The sequence below is a fragment of the Sus scrofa genome, chromosome 9, assembly GCF_000003025.6.
Source record: "Sus scrofa isolate TJ Tabasco breed Duroc chromosome 9, Sscrofa11.1, whole genome shotgun sequence".
Classification (NCBI taxonomy): domain Eukaryota; kingdom Metazoa; phylum Chordata; class Mammalia; order Artiodactyla; family Suidae; genus Sus; species Sus scrofa.
The window spans coordinates 7192686-7214917 of record NC_010451.4 but is presented as its reverse complement, the minus strand read 5'-3'; the positions used below and the strand labels follow the sequence as shown (position 1 = coordinate 7214917).

The 22232-nt window shown below is 60.4% G+C and overlaps 1 protein-coding gene and 2 long non-coding RNA genes across 8 annotated transcripts in view; 1 reads left to right on the top strand and 2 right to left on the bottom strand.

Annotated features, from left to right (window-relative positions):
- Positions 1–22232, top strand: part of PDE2A (phosphodiesterase 2A) — a 91330-nt gene that overhangs the window by 13049 nt on the left and 56049 nt on the right. For 4 of the 5 annotated variants that reach the window (XM_003482557.4, XM_013999451.2, XM_021102285.1 and 1 more), the window contains exon 2: positions 13214–13295. In XM_003482557.4, coding sequence (XP_003482605.1) covers positions 13214–13295 — 82 coding nt within the window. Of the gene's footprint in view, positions 1–12780; positions 12931–13213; positions 13296–22232 lie in introns of those variants that run through there. The other variant, XM_005653692.3, reaches the window with a different exon arrangement.
- LOC106504277 lies at positions 4999–10447 on the bottom strand. 2 transcript variants are annotated; one of them, XR_001297632.2, is made up of 3 exons: positions 9564–10447; positions 7447–7650; positions 4999–5152 (listed from the first exon to the last, which is right to left on the bottom strand). It is a non-coding gene; the product is annotated as an uncharacterized LOC106504277 (long non-coding RNA). The 2 variants fall into 2 exon arrangements; XR_001297633.2 differs by having other exon boundaries at positions 7447–7631.
- Positions 11017–13014, bottom strand: LOC110262210. The gene is made up of 2 exons (XR_002346961.1): positions 12877–13014; positions 11017–11410 (listed from the first exon to the last, which is right to left on the bottom strand). It is a non-coding gene; the product is annotated as an uncharacterized LOC110262210 (long non-coding RNA).

Below are 22232 nucleotides of genomic sequence, written 5' to 3'. Positions count from 1 at the left end.
ATTTTATTTTTATTTTTTACACCCATTTTATTGAGGTATAATTTACATACAATAAAATCACCAATTCAAGGTGTATGATTTGGTGAATTCTGATAAATCTATACAGTCATCTAGCCACCATTTCAATCGAGAAAAGAATATTTTTTTTATCATCCCCTCAAGTTTCACCTGTGCCCTCTGCAGTCAACTTGATTGTGGGGGCGGGTGACTTCTTACAGGGCTGTGACAGGTGCTGGGTTTTCCTCGAGCTGACACCAAGGAACGGCTTGCCCTCTCTGAGCTTTGACTGCTGTGGACTGGCAGAGGCAACGAGGCCAGGGAAGGAAAGGGAGGCTCAGGCTGGAGGCTCCGGAGAGTAGGCTCAGGGTCCGAGGGCTGGGTCTGCTGGGAGTGGTGGCCTCAGAAATTGCCGAAGTGGCAACAGAGGAAGACCGTTGGTGTCCCCCAGACCCACTGGCCTCAGGTCAGGTGTGCCCCAGGGTCCAGGTGGAAATGGCCACGTGTCGGTCCAGACGGAGCAGGGGCTCTGGCTCAACATGGCTCTGCTTCTTATGTCCCCAGCCAGGGGCCATAAACCCCTCTGGGGACCAGCAGTTCCCCCAAAGGAAGAGGGGCTCTTTTGTTCCCCGGTTCGGGAACCAAATATTAAAGCAATTATGTAACTAGCAATAAATTACTTAAAGTAGTGACTCACTCAGCTTAATTAGAGCGCAAGCAGGGAGGGATTAAGGTATTTTTAGAGCACACACCTCACTCCCTCCTGTGGCGGGAGGCCTCCGTGCAAGGTGGGGGTGGAGAGAGGCCTGGGAGCACCCCAGGTGTCAGCAGGCACCCAGATGAAAGCTGAGCCTCGGCCGCTGAGGTCCCAGCAGAGAGGGGCCAAGACAGAGCTGCCGCAGGAGGGGTTCAGATCAGACTCAAGGCACATCTCCTAGTGACGATTCCCGGGGACCTGGACAGATAAACTAGACTATGAACTCTTTGAGGGCAGGGACTGTGTCTGTGGTCTTTCTGCCCAGGAAGGGAACAAGACCAAGACTTGGGATCAGACTGGTGCCAGCTGTGAGGCCTTAGGCAGTTCCTTTCTCGCCCTAAGCGCCAGTCTCCTTTACTGTAAACTGGACCTAATAATATCCACCCTCATATATGTTGTAAGGAGCAGGTGGGTTCATATGACATCTAAAGCAGACCACGGTCCCGACTTTACAGGACCCAGATCTCCAAAAGGGCGGGAATGAGGTCTGCTTGGCTTACTATTGTCACCCAAGCTCCATCCGCAGGGCCACTCAGTCGCTGTTCAGTAACTGCTAGTTGAGCGAATATATTTTAGTCTCATTTCCATTCCCTGGCTCCATCGGGTTCCGTGTTTCGAGGTTTTGTGAATAAAGGAACCAGATGAGAGGAGCACAGGGAGCCTCGCAGGTGGAGTCTGGCCTTTCTCTGCCCAGGTCGAGGCACAGGAAACCTCCCATAGAACCAAGCCCGACTTGCAGGGAAGGCGTGGGAGGGATCAGGACCACGGACAGCCGCGACCCCCTGTTAGAGGGCTTGGGCTTCCTGGCTTGGCCTTCGCTGACCCTGCCCTCCCCCCCAGTGGGGCTGAGATGGACACACAGTGGGTGCACAGGCCGCAGTGGGGGAGAGTCTGGGCTCCTGCTTCCTACCAGGGCATCAGGAGCCTGAGGGAAGGCCACAGCTGGACCTGGGGTGGCGGTTTAATCCCTGACCCTCCCCCAGGGCCACAGCCCCAAGACTCCTGCCCGCAGCGGCCTCTCTGACCAGTTCTGTCCAGTTCTTCTCACACCTCGCTGACCTCCCAGGGCTCAGGCGATGAATTAGTGATGACAGCGTGGCAGCATCGCTATGACGACCGGGCACGTTCTTAGCTTCCAGTCAGAGTGTGGCGGCGACAGAGGCCAGAGACCCCTTCGGCTCTGGGCGTTTGTGCTGGTGTGTGTGACAGGGGCCAAAGGGGAGTGGGGGATGGGCAGGACGGGCGTGGGGCTCCATCCGCGGCGGGCCGGGGTCCATTCCGATTGTTAGCTCCAAAGGGACCTTGGGACCGTTGTTTCTCTCCCTCTTTCCTTTCTTCTCCTCTTTCTCTTCTTTCCTTCCGCCCTCCCTCCATCCAGTGTCTCTGAGCCCTACCTCTGTGGCAGACCCCGAGCAGCCCACCCTCCCCAGCCCAGCCTGGCCCTCACGTAGGATCTCAGAATGAGGTGGGGACATAGACACCGCCGCCCGGGAGCTGTGCAAATGGCTTTGCAGAGCAGGTGATGCCTTTGGCCCCGTTGAGCGAGGAGGAGATTTCTCCAGAAGAAGGCAGGGGTCCAGAGGTGAACTGGACCACGAGGCATGAGTCCAGAGGCGGAAAGCGAAGATGGGCGAGGGATTTGCTAAAAGTCCAGAACAGCCTGCGTGGGGGCTCCGCGGTGGGGAACCAGGAGGAGCAGAGCGGGGAAGGGCAGGGAGGGGCTAGACCCAGTGAGAAGCCTGCAGTTTGTCCCACAGGAAGGGAGGCCCACAAAGAATTGCGTCGTTGCTGCTTGTTTAATTTTAGGGATGGGAAAACTGAGACTCAGCAAAGGAAAGTGACTTGATTAAACCCAAGGAGGTCTTCAGAGATAGCCTGAGACTGAGGACTCTGCGGGGTCCCGTTAGACTCCAGCTAAGGCCTCGCGTCCCAGACTCACTGGCCAGAATTGGTCCAGGTAGCCGCGGCCTCCAGTGGGTAGGGAGGGACCTTGGGTGACTTTGCCCTCCGTTGGAATGAAATTTGCATAAGAAAGGGCTGTGCCTATGGACTTTCCAGCCTGGGATGGATTGGTTGTATGGGGGAGGGTACTCAGGGAAGGATTCAGGTCAGAAATGGCTTCTAACTTGGGTCTTTGGGGGAGTTCCTGCTGTGCTGCTGTGGGATCGGTGGTATCTCTGCAGTGCCAGGATGCAGGTTCGATCCCCAGCCTGGCACAGTAGGTTAAGGATCACTTGTTGGATCTGATCCCTGGCCAAAACCAAACTTGGGTCTTTGGGCTCCCAGCCCCGACCCCGTGCAGTACCCCCTGCTCTGCACCCTCGGAGATCTTTGGCTGAGTTGGGAACGGGTATAGGCGGTAAGGACCCCTCTGTCTTCCTGGCCCTGGCGCCTGATTGAGCTTGCTGAGGCGGGAACTTACCTGAACAGAGGGAGGCATCTAGGCCCATGGTTCTGATGAAGACATCGTGGTCCCAAAGTGAGAGGGATGAAAGCAGATCGGCCCTAGGCTGGGCCTGGCTGCCTGGCCTCCAGCTCGCCTCCCTCCCCACCTCCACGCGGTCCTCTGCTTCTCTCCAGCCCGCTGTGCAGTGTTGCCGGGCCTGCCAGCTTTGATGGATGGCCCCATAGCTCAGCCTCTCTCCCATTCTTTCCCGGATGCTGGGCTGTTAGCCTCCTAATCACCAGTCCTGCCTGGTGGCCGCCAAGCCATCCATCTCTCCCACACAGCTTCACCCAGCACAGGTGGGATTGGGGCAGGTCCCCCTTTTCTGAACTGAGAGTGTGGCTGCAGCCTGGGGGAGCCAGGGTTTGTGGAGCAGCTCACACCCCTTGCCAGAGCACCAGAAACCCCTCCAGAGCTTCCAAGGGAACCTACGCATGCACACACATGCACACACACACACGCACACGCATACACTCACAATACTAAAACCTTTCATGTATCAAAAAACTCTGTACACCAAGCCCTGCGCCAGAGCTCTGCATACGCAATCTCATTCTTTCTGTTAGTTGGATGCTGTTGGTAATCCCGCTGTACAGATAAGGAAACTGAGGCTCAGAGAGGCTAGGGAACGTGCACGGGGTCACATACCCAGAAAATGGAGGAGCTGGGATTTGAACCCAGGTTGTATGGCTCACTTTTGTGCAAATCCTCAGGTCTACTGACTTCCTTATGCACGCACACACACACACACACACACACACACACACACACGAGAACATGCACACATGTGTGAACGAACAGCAGCCTCCACACTGGGCCTTGCACGGCCGGTCAGCCTGGCCCAGGTTCCTGAGGGGCAGGGAGAGGACTGGGCTGAGGAAGAGATGAGGAGTCACTGTTTATTGTCCACAGGCTGCCCCAGCCTCTCACCGTGACAGTGACACTGATCAGCCGGGGAGGCTGCGTGGAGGAGGCAGCCTCCAGGCAGGAGGAAGGGGAGGCTGGGAGGCTGTCCATTGATCATCTCTGCGACACTGCCTTCCTGGAACTTGGGCCCAGGGGACTGGGGCACCACGGGGCGATCTCCGGGCTGCAGCCCAGGTTCAGCCTGAGGGCCGTGTGCCTGTGCAGTGAAGCTGGCGTCCCCTGCCTGTGGTCCCCTGCCCGCCCCTCCCCGCTCTCCCGTCCCCTCCCTCTCACCTTCAGCCTGCTGACCCTACACCTTTCCCCTGATCTCTGCCCCCCCCCGCCCCTGCAGGTCCCCCCACCCCCCTGGGCACTGCAGCTGAGACCCAAACTGCCAGCTTAGACACCTGTACGCACCCACTGCTGTGCAGCTACCCTGCCCCAGAGGCTGACCCTGGGGGGAGGGCTGCTAGGAGGGGGGCAGGCAGGCACAGAGGGTGCAGGTGCTGCAGGAGGCGGGGAGCCTTCAGAGACCTCTGTGGACGGTTGAATGAGATAACACTCGCAACGTGCTTCCTGCCTCGGGGTGTTCGGTGGGTGCGTAGTCTGTGCCGTCCTCCTTCGGGAGTCTGGAGAGGGTGAGGCTGGTAGGGGTGGACGAGGTGCCTCTGAGGGCACACGAGCTCCCAGAGTGACTGGCAGGTGCCGCTGACACTGGTAATAATTTAATAATTGCAGGAACAATTATCCCTGAGAGAGAGATTAATATCTGACAGGTGACAGGGTCTAGCCAAGCCATGTCACCCTTCTGACACGCGGAGGGGGACAGCTGTGTTGGAGGAGTGGTGACCAGAGCAGGACCCTCCCACCTTCCTTCTGGGAACTGGGTCGCCTGTTCAGGTCCGCCTCCACTCCAACAGAGGGGCCTCCAACAGGCCCTCCAATGTGCACTGGCCCAGGAGACCTGGGTTCAAGTCCTGGTTCAGGCACCTGCTGGCCGGTGGTGTTATAGGGCAAGTCCCTTTCAGGCACCTCTGTCTTCTCATCTGTAACAGGTTACAGAGAGGATTAAATTCGATGTCACCCGTCAAGGGCCTGCTACTTCCCTGCCCCAAGGGCCAGGCTGCTCAGTGTTCCAGACGCTGCCCCGCTGTAGGAGCTCGGGAAAAACCTGTGTCTCGGGGAGCGGGGGTTGGGGGGGGTAAGCGACAAGGAACCTCTCTGACCGGCCGCTTTGCTGGGGGTCTGTGCCCAGATGCCTCTGTCTAGATTCTGTTCCCCTTTCTCTGGGGGACAGGCTGGGTGTTGGGATGGTGGTACAAGGCTGGCAACACCCATGCCATGGGTGGGCAGGCCCAGAGGGAAGGGCCAGCCCAGGACCCCTGTGATCTCGGTACCCTTGTCCTCATAGTGCCACCATCTGGCCCCAGCCGCTGTCTGCGCTGCCTCCATCCGCCTGCCCCCCACGCCCCCGCCCGCCGCCCCTCCATCCCTAGTTCTCTCTTCCTTTATTTTCTGGCTCTGTAGTGCCTCCTGCCTTGGGCTTATCTCCGCCTGTCACACTTCCATCCATCTCTGTCATTGCCAGGCGGCTTCCTCCTGCTCTCTGGCACGCCCTGGCCCCCCAGGAGCTGGGCCGGTCTGGGAGTCAGTCCCTTCCTGCCTGTTGTCTGTCTCTGTGGTCTGAGTCTCGGCTCTCCCCCCTCCCACCTCTCCATCTCTCAGATGGTGTCTCTGCCTTTCACGATCTCTGTCCCTTTGTCTGTCTCTGCAAGTCTCTCTCTGCCCTTGTCTCGGGGTCTGTGTCTCTCGGGGCCTGGCTGGTCCCGCTCCCTCTGCCTCCCCTCCTCCCCTTTCAATTCCAGCCCCGCGTCCAGCCCAACACGCTGGAGAACGGAGTGGTCCACCCTCCCTCTCTCCTGCCGCCTGCCTCGGAAGCCCCTGACAGTTGCCCTCCGCCCCACGATGCGACGCGTGCAGGCCTCGTCGCTAGGCCATGGGCTGGCAGCACCTGGCTTCCATAGCGACGGGTGCCTAGAAACAAAACGCTGCAACTCCCGGTCCCACATGGAGTCTTTGCAGATCGAGCGCCTTTCGATCAATCAGGACAGGCGACGTGGCCGACTCTGGGCTGCCTCCAGCTTAGAGAGGTGTGAGAAGAGGGACCGGCCTTCTAGAGCTTGGGGGGGCCCGGCAGGGGCGGGGAGCTGCTCCAGTGTGACCCTGGAGCTGCGGAACGACACCTGCCCTCTCCCTGGGCTCTTCTGAGGAGTCCACCTGCTTCTGGGAGGCTTGGGGTTGCGAGGGGCCAGGTTTGCATTGCTGTTCTGCTATTTCTAGCTGTGTCATTTAGACAAATGACCTCAGGTCCCGGACCTCAGTTTTATCCACTGTAAACTTGGGCTAATAATGTCATGAGGATTAAATGAGAGAATTGCCCGGGGTGGAGCGGGGGCTGGCACTTCGAAGGTAGCCCCTGATGCCATTGTGTTCCCTGCCCCTTTAGAACAGTCTCAGGTTTAATTAGCAGAGAGGAGGGTTCTGGAAGCCTAGGCAGGGACAGTGGTGTGAGGGAAGGGCAGGCTGGAAGGCCCCTGGTGTGTGCAGAGGCTCGCTGGGCCCCCTCCTCACGGAGAATTCAGAGATTCGGTCCACAGACCACCGGGCCCAGGGGGCCTATGCAAACCCTGGCACTGGAATCCTGGCATTTCAGGCGGTTAGAGTCATAGAGTGTTAGAATCCTGGGTTCCTACCTTCTCAGGACTCCAGGCTCTCACATTCACAGACTGTACAAAGCACAGACTCTTCTAATAATGGGCTGTTATAATAGAGGGTCTGATTTTCTTAGATCACAAAAGCTCTGGGAGTTCTTGGAATCCGCAAGCCACGGACTGGGGCTCCCTCTGTGAGAGTGACTGAGCTTGCAGGGAGTCTTTGGAGCACAGGGCCTTGGCTCCCTGCTGCTTAGAACTCCTTGTGCCCTGGCATCCTCACGGACTCAGCTCTGAGCAGCCCAGGAATAGCTGGTGAGGGAAAGCTGGGCAGCTCGTGGGCTGCAGCTGTCCAGGCGGGGCTGGTGGGACTTGGGCAGCCACCTTTGGCTGAAGACCTGTTGGCCTCGGTCCACCCCACAGGGCTCAGGAGGAAGCATCTTCGTGGGACCCTCCGGGCCCCGCAGGCGGAAGTGGGCTGGGTGGGGCTGGGGGGTGAGAGAAGGAGCGGGATCGGTGAGGAGGGGGGGTCTGCCGAAGAGTTACTCAGCACCGCACTCTCCCTGCACTGCCCCTGGTTCCTGGGCATCATGGTTGGGGCTGGGGAAGCGGGAGCACCTTGAACCCACCTGCCTGTGGTAGCCTGGGACAGGCTGAGAGCCAAGAGCTCTTTTTCCCACCTCTGTCCAAAGCTGGAAAGGTTGGCGGAGCCGTTGAGAAAGCTGGGAGCTGCCTCTCCTTTTGCTCCTCTTCCTTCCCAGTCGGTTTCCATGGGAATCATGGCTCAGGATGAGCATGATTTGACAGGACGGTGCTGTGGGAGGAGTCAGCGGCTGTGGGAGGAGTCAGCGGCTGTGGGAGGAGTCAGCATCCCGCAGAGCCCCCACACAGGAAGGGGTTGGCTGCTAAGAAAGGGAGCTCCCCATTCCCGGGAGCGGGCAAGCTGGACTGCCAGTCAGGGTGACTTCAGAAAGGTGGGGGAAGGTGGTCAGGAAGCTGCTTCTCCAGGAAAGCGGGGCTTGGTGTGACTGGCCCAAGTGGCTGTCCCTGGCAGATATCCCCTTGCCTCCTTAAGCAGGTCACCTTGCCCTGGGCCCTGCCTCCCCCGCCCCATCCATCCTCCATTCCTGCTCTGTGTGCCCGACCCATGCTGGTCATGGACACGCAGAGCTGAATCAGACCCGGTTTCTTCGCGGCTGAGCACGGGCACTGATGGGAGAGGTGCCCCAGGAAACAAACACCATTTCGCAAGTCCTGCATGAGGGGCAGACCAGGCTGGGAGAAACGTCTACCCCTGAGTCCTACAGTCCATAGATGTGTTTTTGAGCAATTCCCATGGGTCAAGCCTTGTTCTAGGTCCTGGGGTCACAGCAATGAGCAAAACAGAAAAAGAGTCCTGTACCCTGGAGCCGACAGTGCCTGGCACAAGTGCAGACGGGGAGTTCCCGTCGTGGCTCAGCAGGTTAAGAACCTGACTCATATCCATGAGGACACAGGTTTGATCCCTGGCCTCGCTCAGTGGGTTAAGGATCCTGCGTTGCCGTGAGCTGTGGTGTAGGTCGCAGATGAGGCTCGGATCTAGCATTGCTGTGGCTCTGGTGTAGGCTGGCAGCTTTAGCTCTAATTCAACCCCTAGCCTGGGAACCTCCATAGGCTGTGGGTGTGGCCCTTAAAAGACCAAAAAAAAAAAAGTTCAGGAGTGCTGGGAAGGTCTGGATGGAGAGGTGAGGGGTGAGGGGGTGTGGCCAGAAGGCAGGATGTGGGCGTGGCAGAAGAAAGGACGGTGGGGGATAAGTTAAGGGCCATGAAAGCCAGGACCAGACTCCAACCTTATCCGTGGGGAATGAGTGGGGTGTGGGCGAGGCAGGGTCAGACCTGAGTGAAGAAAAGGGCACCCCAGCAGGTATGGGCCCGGGGGGAAGGAGGTGCAGTGGTCCCCGAAGGGGGCAGAGGCCCGGGGTGCCCACCAGGGAGCCGTGTGGGCGTGTGTACAGGGATGTGTGTCTGTGCACGGGAGTGTGTGTAGGTGTGATGGGAGTGTGATGAGGATCTGTGGAAAGACAGTGAGTGTGTGTATGATCGTGTGGGGCCTGGGCGGCCTCGTGTGGCAGAGGCTCTAGGGTGTGCAAACAATAGGAGCAGATACCAGGATGTGCCGAGGCCCGTGTTCCCTGGACCTTAGGTCTGCGGTGACCGGCAGGTCCTAGACTAGTTCTGAGTGGAAGCTTCCAGGTGCCCCTCCCTCTCTCGGGTCATGGAGCTGGCCCGCTGCTGCACACAAGGCGAATGTGCACCAAATCACGTGGTGATGGCTGAGCCCCACACCCCCCGCACCCCCATCCCCTGGGCCTGAAGTCCCTCAGCCTGGGCTCTCTCCCACTCAGAGCTGCAGCCCCCTGCGAGGAGGTCCCCTCCACTCAGAGCCCACCTCAACCTTGTCCCCAGCCCCTGCTTGCAATAAGGGCCACCCCTGCATCCAGGGCCACCGCCAGCTGACGCAGAGCTGACCTGGGACATGAGGTGAATTTGAGGGCAAGCGACGCACGCATTTGCACAGACACATGCCCATGAATGCATCTATGAGCCATGCTTGGATACCTGTGCGCACACATACCTGTGCACCCATGCCTGTCTGCACACACACACACACACACACATTCTTGTAGATACACACACATCAGTACACACGCACCAGGCCAGCTCTGCCCCAGGAGCACCACACCTCCTTACAAAGATATAAACTTACCAATGTGTACTCATCTCTCGCCCGCTTTCGCCCACGCCACGCTCACAGACCCTGTGCGGGCCTTACACACCCACCCACCCCAGGGCTACCTAAGGACCTCGCACCACGCTGTCTCTGGTGGGCTGAAGCACTGAGCACAGGCTCCAGCTACACGCAGAAGCCACGGAGATGTCAGGTTCCTCCAGGATGCTTCTTGGATTGTCCCCGGGCAGGGCCCCTCGGACGGTAGAGCCCTCTCTAGTCTGTGGGCTCTGCCTCAAGTCACACGCTTGCCTCCTGGGAGCTGCTCCCCGCCCCCATGTTGGGCTCTGGCCCTTGTTCACAGTCCGTGGGCCTGACATGCCCGGACAGGCCTGCCTGCCCCGGAGAGCTGCCTTCTGCCTGGCCAGGCTGGCCTGGATCCGGCCTCTCTCCCCCTGAGCTGCCTGAGTCCTCAGAGAGAACCAGGCCAAGCTTCGCAGGGCCAGAGCCTTGCCCGAGGTCACCCCGCATGTCCAGAACCTGGGCTTCTGGGAGTCCGGCCATGGTCAGCGGCCACTGGACAGGTGCACGTCAGCGACACACGCGGGCTCTCGGAAGCAGGCCACCGGGTGGAGGGGACGGGAGCAGATTTGAGGCCTATTGGAGGGTCTGCTGATGCCATGCTCTTAAGCAGAGGGATGACGAGCAAGCAGATCTGCCACTAGTCCCGGGTGAGGAAGTGGCTCGCAGAGGCGTCAGTATTGGGAACAAGGGACGGGGCCCGAGGTCGAGTGGCCCGGTACCCAGGTTGACAGACTCTCAGCTGAGTCACCTTTTCCTAAAACACCCAGTCTGAGTTAGCTGGGCCACGGGGCAGCTTGGTGTGGGGAGATGAAAAGACGTGGCGGGGGTGGGGGGCGGGCTGGGCCAGCCACCCCTAAGTGGGTTTCCTTATGGCAGAGATGCACAGGGCGCTCAGGGACCGAGGCTGTGTGACCCTGACTGCATCCTTGGGACACAAGGAGAGGTGGGAAACGGGGCTTTCGCCCATGCCTTTCCTCAAGAGCCGGAGCATCAGTTGAAAGCACAGGTTGGAGCCAGATGGCCTGGGTTTGAATTCTGGCCCTTCTACTTACGAGCTGTGTGTGCCTGTAGGCAAGTTACTTCGTCTCTGGGCCTCAGTTTTCCTTATCTGTAAAATGTGGCGAATGAATAGATCCTACCTTGTACTGTCGCTGAGCAGATGAACTGTGAGGCACAGAGGAAGTGCCCCGCAAATGCCAAAGCCCAAGAGAAGGGAGCTGTGCCAGGCCAGGGTTGGCTCTTGACTAGGGGGTCTGAGATGTCCTCTCCCGAAGAACAAAGAGCTCTGGCCCGTGGCTGTAACAGACCCCCTGCCCCCCATCCCTGAGTCCCGCCCAGACTCTCCAGAGCCCAGGACTGAGCAGATAACAGGTGCTCCAGACTGACTAAGAGATTTGTGTCCTGGGTTCAGATTCAGTCCTTTATTACCCCTTATAGCGGTCACCCTCTCCACAGAGCAAGACATTGAAGCCAAAAAAGAGAAGGGAAGCCCATGTAATGTCTTCTACAGCATCGATAAGCAGGACTAATTGCCCCCAGTCTGGAGATGCAGTAAAATACACTGATTTGTCCTGGATCGTTTGGTGACAGAGATGTTCCCATTTCCCCCCACCCCCGGCTCCCAGACATGATTCCTAGGAAAGAAGCAGGAGGGGGACCCAGAGGACGAAGCATCCAGGGAAGGCCTCCTGGAGGAGCGGGCTTCTGGCTCCTGAAAGATAAGCAGGCTGAAAGCATCTGGAGGGCATCGGGCTGGGGCGGCTGGGAAAAGGCCTGGAGGTGAGAATGAGCCCATCATCCATCTGAGGAGAGCAAGAAGCATGCATTTAAGGAACAGCAGTGAGAAAGTCAAAACTGGGAAAATAAGTTGGGGCAAAGTTCCAGAGAGTTTGCCGGTCCGGCTGAGGGCTTGGGCTTTATTGCGCTGATGGTTGGGGGTCACTGAAGGTATGCAGGCAGGGGAGACGCAGGTCCTGAGTGGGACCTCAGAAAGAAAGGCGGGACAGTTCTTGGCATGGAGGCTCTCCCCCTGAGCTGGTGGCACAGCCAGGACTCTGCCCAGCCCGTGTGCCAGGTGCCTGGACTGTGTCCAGGGCTGGGTTCAATGACTCAACCTTGAGGAAGTCGCTCCCCAGGGAGAAAGGGCCCAGATGAATCAGCCCAGTGCGGTGGGGAGCTGGGAAGCTGGGGGCTCCCTGAGTCACCCTCCGAGAGGGCTGGGGTTTGGGGGTAGCGGGTAAGGGGGAGCTGCAGGGAGAGGGGACCGCGGTGCAGTGGCAAGGATTGGAGTCAGACCACAGCGAGGGCTGTCAGGGAACTCCGACCGCCTTCGCACCGCTGTGGGGTCCACTCTCCTGGCGTTCTGGTGAAGGAAAGGGGAAAACTGAAGCCCGGAACCCGAGGTGGGGATCTGACCAAGGTCATGCAGTAAGGAGCTAGCTGGCAAAGGCCAGCAGAGACTCAAGAGCCCTCTCCAGTCCAGACACGTCCCACCGCCCCAGCCGACCTCATCGCAAAGGGAGGTTAGGAAGCGGGTTGGTCCAGGCAGGGAGCTGGCCCAGCTGACCCCTTCCGCCTCTGTCTTCCGCGACCCCACCCCCGCCGCGGACGGCAAATCGGGCCGGGCTGCGCCGCCGGGATGGGGCAGCAGGGGGCGCAGGAGCGTCGCGGCTGCAGCCGGCGCCTGAGCACAGAGGCCGCTCTGCGGAGAACTGCGCTCGCGGCTCGCAAGTCCCACCGCGGAACTGTGGACTCTGTGGTCGTGTGGCCTGCACCCTCCCCGGCCTGCGGGGATGCCAACGCAGACCTTCCTGCCTGGTGCTGGGGGCCCAGCGCCCCTACCCCCCGACTCAGCAGGGGTGCGCCTGTCTCGCGTGTCTGTGCGCACGTGTCTCCCTTCCAGATTTGCTCCTGCTCCCAGGGCCGGTCCCACTCGGAGCGACCTCTAAACATTTCCCAGACTTCCTCCTTCTTCCTGGAGGAAGAGCAAGTCCTGGGCTCTTTGCGTCGGGTCCCGGGTCCCTGCCCCTCTATCTCCCCCTCCGGACTGACCGCACCCCGCCCCCCCCCGCCCCAAACGCGCACACACACACACCCCTTCACTGCGCTGGTCTCTGCTTTGGGGCTCTGGCCTGGCTCGAGGACTTTCTAAGTGGGGGCGGAAGAGGATGTGAGCAGACAGGAGAGGGGCTCCGAGAGGAGACCCATGCGAGGTAGCGACAGGAGGGAAAGGGGCAAGAGGAGCGAGCGGAGGCTGGGAGCTGGCTACCTGGCGGGGGATCGTAAGAGCGGGACGAGCTGGAAGAATCTTGCGAGCGAAGAGGTACGGGAGGTGGGAGCCAGCAGAGGGCTCGAGGCGAGGTCCGAAAAGCGGACCAGCCGAGAGGTGCCGTCCACCGCGGCGGGGCCGTGGGCGGGGCCGAGGCGGTCGGAGGCGGGGAGTGGGCGGGCCGGGGCGGGGCCGGGGCGGACACCAGCTCAGACCCGGCGAAGCTGCCGCGGACGCGCTGACCGAGTGCAGCGGCCGGGCCGGCGGGCGGGCGGGCGGCTGCGAGCATGGTCCTGGTGCTGCACCACATCCTCATCGCTGTTGTCCAATTCCTCAGGCGGGGCCAGCAGGTCTTCCTCAAGCCGGACGAGCCGCCGCCGCCGCCGCCGCCGCCGCAGCCATGCGCCGACAGCCTGCAGGTAGGGGGGCCCCCCCCAGCGCTGGGCACGAGGGGAACGGGGTGTTGGGTGAGCGCCCGGCCCGGTCCTCCGCGGAGCGTGCAGTCGCCGGCCCCACGGTCCACCCTGGCCGTGGAACCTCCTAGGGTGGGACCCCCTGCCCTAGTTGTGAACCCCACTCCTGTGCTGGGACTGCAGCCCATACCCGGAGACCTCGAATCCCCAGCTCACGGTCCAAACCGAATGCCAGACTCTGAACCCCTTTCAGATCCAGGACTCCACCCCAAGCTCTGAACTCCCAGTCCACAGTGGGACCCCCCCATTCAAGCCTGGAACCCCCTGCCTCCCAGATTAATGGAGGACCCCTCCTCACGCCCTTGAGCCCCACGTGTGTGTGTGTGTGTGTGTGTGTGACTGCAAGCACACCCAGAACACTTGAACCCCCAGCTCTTAGCAGGACCTCACCTCGGAGCTGGGGCCTCATTCTAAACCCCCGAACCCCTACTCCACAGCCTCATCAGTGCCTCCACCTAGATTCCCACTCAAGCGTCTGGACCCTGGAGACCCCCCGCTCCAGGGTCCAGACACCTCTTTCCATCACAGCGTTGCTCTCCCTGCAGGATCCCTCCCTCCCTCCCTGCTCTCCCTCCTCCCTCCCTGCTCTCCCTCCTCCCTCCCGCATCGGAGATCCCAGTTTTTTTCCGGCTTGTCTCACCCTCCCCTCTTGTGTCTCTCCGGTATGGTGGCCCCACGTTATTCCCTGGCTTCTCCAAGTCTTTCTGGGGATCCTCTCTCTCTGCCCCCCTCTTTCTCTCTTGTTTGGTCTCTTACCCATGGGCCCACCTCTCACTGGCTGCCCACCACTCCCCCCACTTCTCGAGGTTTCTATCTTCGTTCTAGAGCCTTTTTCTCGGTCATCTCTTCCCCTTACACTGGCCTTTGCTTTTGGGTGAAGAGGGGACTCGCTCAGAGTGCCAGGCCCGTGTCCCCAGGACCTCTAGCCCTCCCTGTGGTGTCAGGCATGGCATGGTGTGGGTGCTGGTGGAAGGGGCTAAACATGGAGCATGCAGCCCTTGGGTGGTGCCCAGGGGTTTAAGGCGGGTGGGGATTGCACGTGGGGCGCTAAGGTTTATCACTTCCAACCCCCTCATCCCCACCGTCCTGGCCTTGACTTGAGGAAGCAGGAGCCTGAGATGGAGGAGGGGAGCCGTGGTCGGTCACCTGTGGTGGGAGGTGGGCGGGCTGGGTGAGTCTGGGAGGGGGGGCTCGAGTAGGATGCGGGGGGGGTGTCGGGTGTGCCTTGTGTGTGATCATGTGTGTTGTGTCATGCAGTATGATGTGCGTGTCATCACGAGTGGGCTTATTTGGGGGACTCGGGGGGGCTTTGGAGGGTGCGGATGGTGCGTGTGGCGTTCGGGTGGCCTCGTCGTCGGTGAAGGGTGGTGGCTGTGTGTGTGAGTGACTGTTGTGTCTGGGGAGGGACATGTGTTCATGGTTGTGTGTGTGTCAGGGTGGGATGGGGAGTTTGCAGGGGCAGCTTACACGGAGGGCCGCGTGTGCATTTGTGTGTGTTAGAAGCTGTTGTGTGAAACCGGAAGGGCCACCGGAGGGGCCTGAGGGGAGGGTGGTCGGGGCGCGTGGGGGGGCAGGGAGGGGCTGCGAGTGGCCCGGTGTGTCTGCAGCCCAGGGGACTGGCTCCGTCCTCAAGTTCCCTCCTGGAGTGGCTCAGGAACTCGGGACCTGTGTGCTGGTGTTGGAGTGTCACGTGTTTGTGTGGCGGCTGATTGTGCAGCTCTAGGTAGGAAACCGTGCAGCAGCCGAGGCGCAGGGGTCCGCGCGTGTGCACCCCCAGTGTGTGTGGGGAGGAGGCAGTGTGCATGCAGGACTGTGTGCTGAGGAGCTGTGTGTGCCCCCACCCCGTGCCGTTTTGGGGTGACGTGAAGTGGGCACATTATCTATGCGGGTGTGTCTCTGTCTGGGTGGCATGTGTGTGTGTGGAATGTAATTGGATGTGTGTGTGTGTGTGTGTGTGTGCGCGCGCGCGCGCACTTGGCGAGGTGCGTGTAGGGTCTGCGAGGTGCCTGTGGGAGGGTGGGGGTGAGGGTGGCGTGTAAGTGGGGGCGGGTGGGCTCTGTGACTTTTCGATGTGACACGTGGATTGCGTGATCTTTTCTCCCTGTGAGCTGTTCCGTGTGTGGTGAGCAGTGTGGGACGCGGGTCCAGGGGGCTGGGGTGTGGGGTGCGAGGCGGGGCGGGGGGGCTGTGGAAGGCACTGCAGGGGGTGCGGGCATGTGTACAGAAGGTGTGGGGGGTGAGGAACGAGGGGTGTGATGTTTGTGGTGGCAGAATACAGCTGGTGTCCCATAAATGTTTGTGGAGTGACGTGTGTGTGTGTGTGCGTGTGTGTGTAGGGAGGGCTTGGCTGCCATCCTGTCCTTGCTTCCCTCCCATTAGGTCCCCAGAGATGCCCAGGCCAGGCTGCCTCTCCCCTTTGCCCTTCGTCCCCCTCGCTTTGACCAAGGCCTTTGTCTTGGGTTTCCGGCCAGGCGGGCGCTGGACAGACGGCCGATGTCACGCTCCGGGAAGCTTTGTTCTTTTCCTCTTCGCCTGTGTTTGGGGCTGGGATGGGGAGGGGATGGGGAGAGGATGCACAAGTCGCGGGTTGCTGTGCTGGCCGCCACCTCGCAGTGCTCCGCAGAGGGCAGGGGTCCGGGCACAGGCCGAGGCCTGGGTGGTTGCCGGGGGGGCGCCAGGAGCAGGGCGCCGGGGGGCAGAGGAGCCCAAGAGCAGCTGGAGCGGGCCTTGGGGTTGGGCGAGTTTGCCACCCCTGAGGTCTTAGTCCCATGCGGGGCCCAGTGCCCTTCCTGCTCACGTCATCTCCGGGGTGCTGAGCAGCCAAGCGCCCCCTTCTGCCTGCTGGCTGGTCCTCTTCTCTTCTCTGGGTGGTGCCCAGGAGGGTCCCGGGCTGGGGGGCAACCAGGAAGACCTCGACGTATCTCTAATTTTGTTGACCCCACATCTGATGTGGGTCGGGGGGAGAGTTCCTGTCCTCACGAGACGTTTCTCTGAAAAAGGAGGCCTGATCACGCCTTTGGATCCTAGTCTGATGGATTCCGTAGGAGGGCCCAGGGCGTAGCCTCCACAGAAAGCTCTGGGGAGGCCTTGGTGGGCAGCCTGCCGACAGGTTTGCGAGCGTGCGGGCCAGGACTCCCTGTGGTTGGAAGACGCAGAGACCCCCAGAGTCAGTGAGGGGAGCTGGAGGCCAGCGCCGCAGCACCACATTCCAGAAGGTTCTCTGAAGTGAGTGGACTTAAGCTGAGCCTTGGAGCAGGTATGGGATGGGCAGAGAAATGTGGCCTCGGGCTGAGGAAGATTATGGCCCAACTGGAAAAAGGCATGGCGAAGGCTGGCGCTCACTCCCAGGCGGGGCTGGTGGGCTCTTGGCGGCCACGGGCCTCCTGCCTGCTCAGGCTTCTACCGTCGCGTTGTCTTTGGCCGGAGTCACTGTTGTCCTGTCTTCACCATCACATTTTAGGCAGCTCTTTCCAAATGCCAAGCTCCTTTCACAAGTGTCTCCTTTAACAGATGGACTCTTTCTGTTCTCCATAAGTATTGAGCACCTGCTATGTACCAGGCGGGCACGGTTTTAAGTTCTGGGGTCAGACCAGTGGCCAGATAGGCCTCGCAGGGCTCCCACGTCCTGTGTCTGAGAAGCCCTGCCTTTCCAGCCCCCCAGGCCCTAGCGGACCGTCCGCCCTTGGGTTCCTACAGCCCGATGTGCTCCAGGCCTGCACTCCACTGTGTTGGGGTCTGGCTCCCCCAGAAGCTGAGCCCTGCGGAGCCTGGGTTGGGTCTGCCCATGCCATGTGACCTGAGCTCGGCTCAGCAGGGCCCAGATAGTCATCCTGACCATCGAGGCACCTGCCACCTAGGGAAACTGAGGCCCAGAGCCGAGAGGTCGGTAGCGACCTTCCTTTCACCAGCATTAGGGGAGACCAGGAGAGCACAGGTGGCACGTGCAGGTTCCCCAGCAAGGTAGCAGAGCTGGGCCTGGAACACAGCTCTCCCGGCTGCCAGGCTGGGCTCCGGCCCCGGCCCCGTGCTGCTCCCTGGCTGGCCTCTGTGCTGCCTGTGGCGGGTAAACGATTATTAATGACCCCCTGGCAAGGAGACAGGAAACATTTCCCAACCACAGCTGGGGATCTGCTCCCTGCCAGCCCCAGCCATCCATACCCACCCTGGCCATGGTGGCGGCACTGAGGTTATCTCTGTGCCTCCTTGGCTTCTTCCTTTCCTCCTGCCCATCCAACTCCCGCTTCTCTTTCCTCTCAGGGGTAAAGGACAACAAGGAGCTGGGCTTTCGCTTTCCCATCTCTCTCTCCAGCCCGGCTCGTCTCCACCTTCTCCCCTGCCCCCTGTTTCACCGGAAGTGGCCCCTCCTCCAGGAAGCCTTCCCTGACTGCCCTGCCAGCATCTCTGGGGGCCCTGTCCTGTGCTCTGGTCACCGAATCTCCCTCATTGCAGACTCTGGCCAGGCTCTGATGGCCCTAATGCTGGGCCGGGGACTTCCTGGGGCCTGATCTCAGTGGCTGTCTTGGGATGGACACACGGACCATCGTTCCAGATGCCTCCTCCAGGACGTCCCCAGCCAGCCCAGGGACTCTCGCTTCCTCTGGGCACAGCAGGCCACCCTGTCCATGCCACACACTGTGTACTGCCAGGCCTTTATGGATGGCCATTTAGTGAGCACCTCCTCTGTGCCCAACGGAGAGGGTGGGTAGAGAGCACAGCGAGCATTTTAAGGTTCAGCCACACACGCTGAGCAACAAGGCATTTGCCCCTCGGCAGGTAGACTGACCCAGGTACCAGGGCCACCCGGGGACAGGTGATGGGGTGGAGGAGGGGCAGAGACAAAGGCTGAGGCTGACAGTTCGTGTGGGGAAGGCGATGCTGGAGGGAAACTCGGGGGCCGTGGTAGAGCAGAGCAGGGGCCCCTAATTCAGCGAGAGGGAGGGCAAACTGGGGAGTTTCCAAGAGGAAACATATCTAAATGGAGAACCGAGGGATGAGCCAGGAGAAAGTTCTGGACAGAGAGGAGGAGAGAATGGCGAATGTGAAGCCTTGCTGGTGACAGACAGAGGGAGGGGACCATTCCATGGAGCTGGATCCGGAACTGCCAGGGTGGCTGAGGGCTGGGAAGCCAGGGCCAGGGAGGGTGGAGCCTCAGGAGATGAGGCTGGCGAGGCTGGCAGGAGCCAAATTGTGCAGGACTTTGGTGCCATGTCAAGGAACTTGGTGGACTTTCTCCAGGGGAACTGGGCACTAGGGGATGAGTTGAAAGCAAGGCAGGCCTGGAGTTCCCGTTGTGGCTCAGAGGTAAAGAATCCAGCTACTATCCATGAGGATGAGGGTTCAATCCCTGGCCCTGTTCAGTGGGTTAAGGATCCGGTGTTGCCGTGAGCTGTGGTGTAGGTCGCAGACGCAGCTCAGATCCCAAGTTGCTGTAGCTCCGATTAGACCCCTAGCCTGGGAGCTTCCATATGCTTTGGGTGTGGCCATAAAAAGCAAAAAAAAAAAGAAAAAGAAAAAGAAAAGAGAAAAATGCGGACAGGACTGCTCAGACCCACCTGTGAGGGAGCTCCCTGGGCCACGGACGGAGTGGAGAGCACCTAGCGGGGGGAGGCGGGAGGCTGGGGCAGTGTGGTTCAGACGAAGGATGACAAGGCTGAACGGGAAAAAGCCAGAAAGGGAAGTGAAGGCGCAGCGGGGCAGAGGCGGGGAAAGCAGCCGTCAGCTGGAGCGGTGACCGGGGGAGAGCGCCGGCCTGGGGTCTGAGGGGCCACGTGAGGGCAGACAGGACTTCAGGGCAGACGCCTGGGCCTGGCCAGGGTCTCTGAGGAGCAGAGGTCTCAGGACGGCCTCCCTGGTCAAGAGCTTTGAGGCTAAACAGACCAGGAGCCCCCTGGGGGCTGCCGCATCCTCATCTGTGGTTTGGGGACCTGGGATCCGTCCGGGGCAAAGAGCGTTCAGAATTCAAACATTAAAACCATCTGCCAAATGTAATAGTGAATAAAATTCAAATTCAAAAATGTATGAGTACATCCCAAGATGAGTTAAAATGTAAATTCATGAAGATGCTACGCGTACATTCGTGATGCTTCTAATACCGACGGCAAGCCTCCACCGCTTCCCTCCCCTTTGGATCTGGGTCCCTTGAAGCTGCTGCTCTGGTGTGGCTGGACCCCCGGGGGGCTCCAGGACCTTCTGGCCTCTTGTTCTGGGAAGCCGGTCCTCTGGCTGGTGGCTTCAGGTGGCAGGCATTTTGCTTTTCCTGTCCCCTACCCTGAGGGACTGTCCCCTTGAACTTCACCCATCTACGGCTGCCTTTATTCGAGGGGCCTGGCTACAGACCCCTGGAGGAAGTTGTAGGAACTGAGGGTATGAGGGGCCGGAGATGAGGTGCCTGCTGCGGGGCCCCGTCGGGGTGGTGGGTGGGAGGCAGCAGCAGAGAGGGGGGAAGGCGGAGTGAGCAGGGCTAAAGGGCACCTTCCCTTGGCTTCTGTATCCCAAATGCAAAAGCTGGACCACTTCCGGAAAACCGGGGTGCTGAGGTCCCGAATTATGATCTCAGGCTGGGCAGTGCTTGGTTCCCACTGTTCCGCGATCTTGACTCAGGCTACTTTCTGGGCTGAATTTTCTCACCCACACAAGGAGGACGTTGGGATGGACGGGCTCGCGGGGTGTAGGGCCCTCGGGGAAATCTGGCATTGTCATTTTATGGGGTTCCAGCCTTCCGAGGCTCTCAGCTCGCAGCCAGGGCGGTGTGGATATGTGGTTGTGTGATCCGACATTCTGTAACTTTAAGATGCTGAGACTCTGGGAGCCGAAGACGCGGACAGCCTGTGATTCCAGGATTCTAGGATTTGATGATTTGATGATTCAATGATTCTAAATGGGGTTGCTGGGAAGAGCTGCAACCACCTGCCTTGTTAATGTCGACGTTCCGTTTTAAAAACATAACAAGAAGCCGTGGAGACAGCTCTGGGTGGCGGGCATCCCCCAGCCCCCGGGACGGCGGGCGGGGCTGGCATTTACCGGGTAGGAGACCCTCTCAAGCTGGGTCCCACGGGCAGTTTCTCCTGCCGCAGCATTCTGACGTGTGTGCACACGCGGGATCCGCTGCTCCCTGAGCTGGCAGGGTACGGGGTGGCTCCCTTCGTCCCCCTGCCTCCCATCTCCAGTCATTGCTGACCGTGGCAGAGAGGGGAGCAGCTGTCCTCCCAGCCCCCAAAGTCTTTGGGAGAAACCTTGGGCTGAGGAGGAAGGAGGGGCCTGCTGGCCCCCACCCACTCCATCCCTGGCAGTCCTGGCCTGAGGGGGAAACAGGAGACAGCGCTTCCTGGACACACACACACACACACACACGCAGGCACGCACGCACGCACGCACACACGCACGCACGCACGCATGCACACGGGAATGCACTTGCCCCGGCCGGCGGGGACCCAAGACAGAAGACTGGGGCAGAGGCCAGGCAGCCAGAGGGGCAGTGTGGGCATTGGCTGCGGACCCGTTGGCACCCTTAGAGCGCAGGCCAAGGTGGAAGGACCCTGCTTGTGCCCTAGAATGGCTACAAGAAGGGCTTAAGGAAGGGAGTCCCAAGCAGGGGGCCTGGAGGCTGATGACCCACGGGGCTCCCCTGGAGAGCGCCCTGCGCATGGCTGGCTCTGTCTGGTGGCTGGCTTCTCTGGGGTTGCGCCCAGTCTCGGCACCCACATCAGAGGCAGGGAAAGAACCTCCAAGCAGGAGAGAAGGACCTCGGCCCTCTAGAGAGCCATCCTGGTGGGTCCCTCGGAATGCAATACCACCGCGCCAGCCCAGTATGTCCACGGATCAACTGACAGAGGCTGGAAGCTGGCCCGGGTCACACAGCACAGCAGGGCCTGATGCCCAGTCCGGGCCGTTCCCCACTGCCCGCAGCTCCCCCCGTCCCCAGAACACCTGGAGAGCTGGAGCGGAGGCAGGACTCGGGGTGGGGGGCTTAGCCTTTGTCTGTCACCCTTGGTCCTTCCCCTCCCATAGGCCAGGAGGCAGGTGGGGTGGGGACAACTACTGTCTGCCATCGCCAGGCTCCATTGTCTACTGCATCCTGTCGTGGCCCTGAGGATAGGGTCCCCAGCCGAGAGCTCCTCCCCAGATGCCTGACCCGCAGGGGCCTCGAGCGCTTTCCTCTCATCCTCCTGCTGTCCCAGCCCTCTCGCTCTCTCCGCTTCCCCGCGGCCACTCTCCCGTCCCTCTATGTCCCCATCTCTGTGTCCGTCTCTCCAAAACACCATTAGACTTGGAAGGGCCCTAGGAGGTCATCAAGTCCATCTCGTTTATTCTTCAGATGAGGGCAGTAGCTCAGAGAGGGCACGGTCCTGCCTGAAGTTGCCCAGTGGCAGAGCCCAGGTCACGGAAGCACACTGTCTTGGCCTCAGGCACCGAGGGTTTGAGGACTGACTCCCTTATGACCAACCCGAGAGGCCTCCTCTCCCTTCTGCTTCTTTGCACTCTTCTCTGTCACTGTGCCTGCTGCCTGGCTGACCCCTACCTCGGGCAGACCCTGCCCTTGGGGACAGACCCGAGCTCAGGGCTCCATGACTGCACACCCGTGCCCACATGGACACACAGACACCTGCAACCACGTGCGAGTCCCAGGTACAAACCTATATCGCAGAGTGGGGAGGCTGTCCGGGTACCTAGTGTTCTCTTCCTGTGAGGCACCACACCTCCTCCAGGAAGGCCCCCAGGAGCTCTCTGCTATCTCCATTACACCAGCCCCTTTGTGACAACTGAGTTCCATGAGCCTAGGTCCCTCTTCTGTGGCCCCAAGCGCATGGCTGAGTCTCCCCCGAGTCCTGGAGTCTCTCCTTGAGTGTTCCCTCCTTCTGTCTCCAGGAGGGGCTCAGCTTCCTG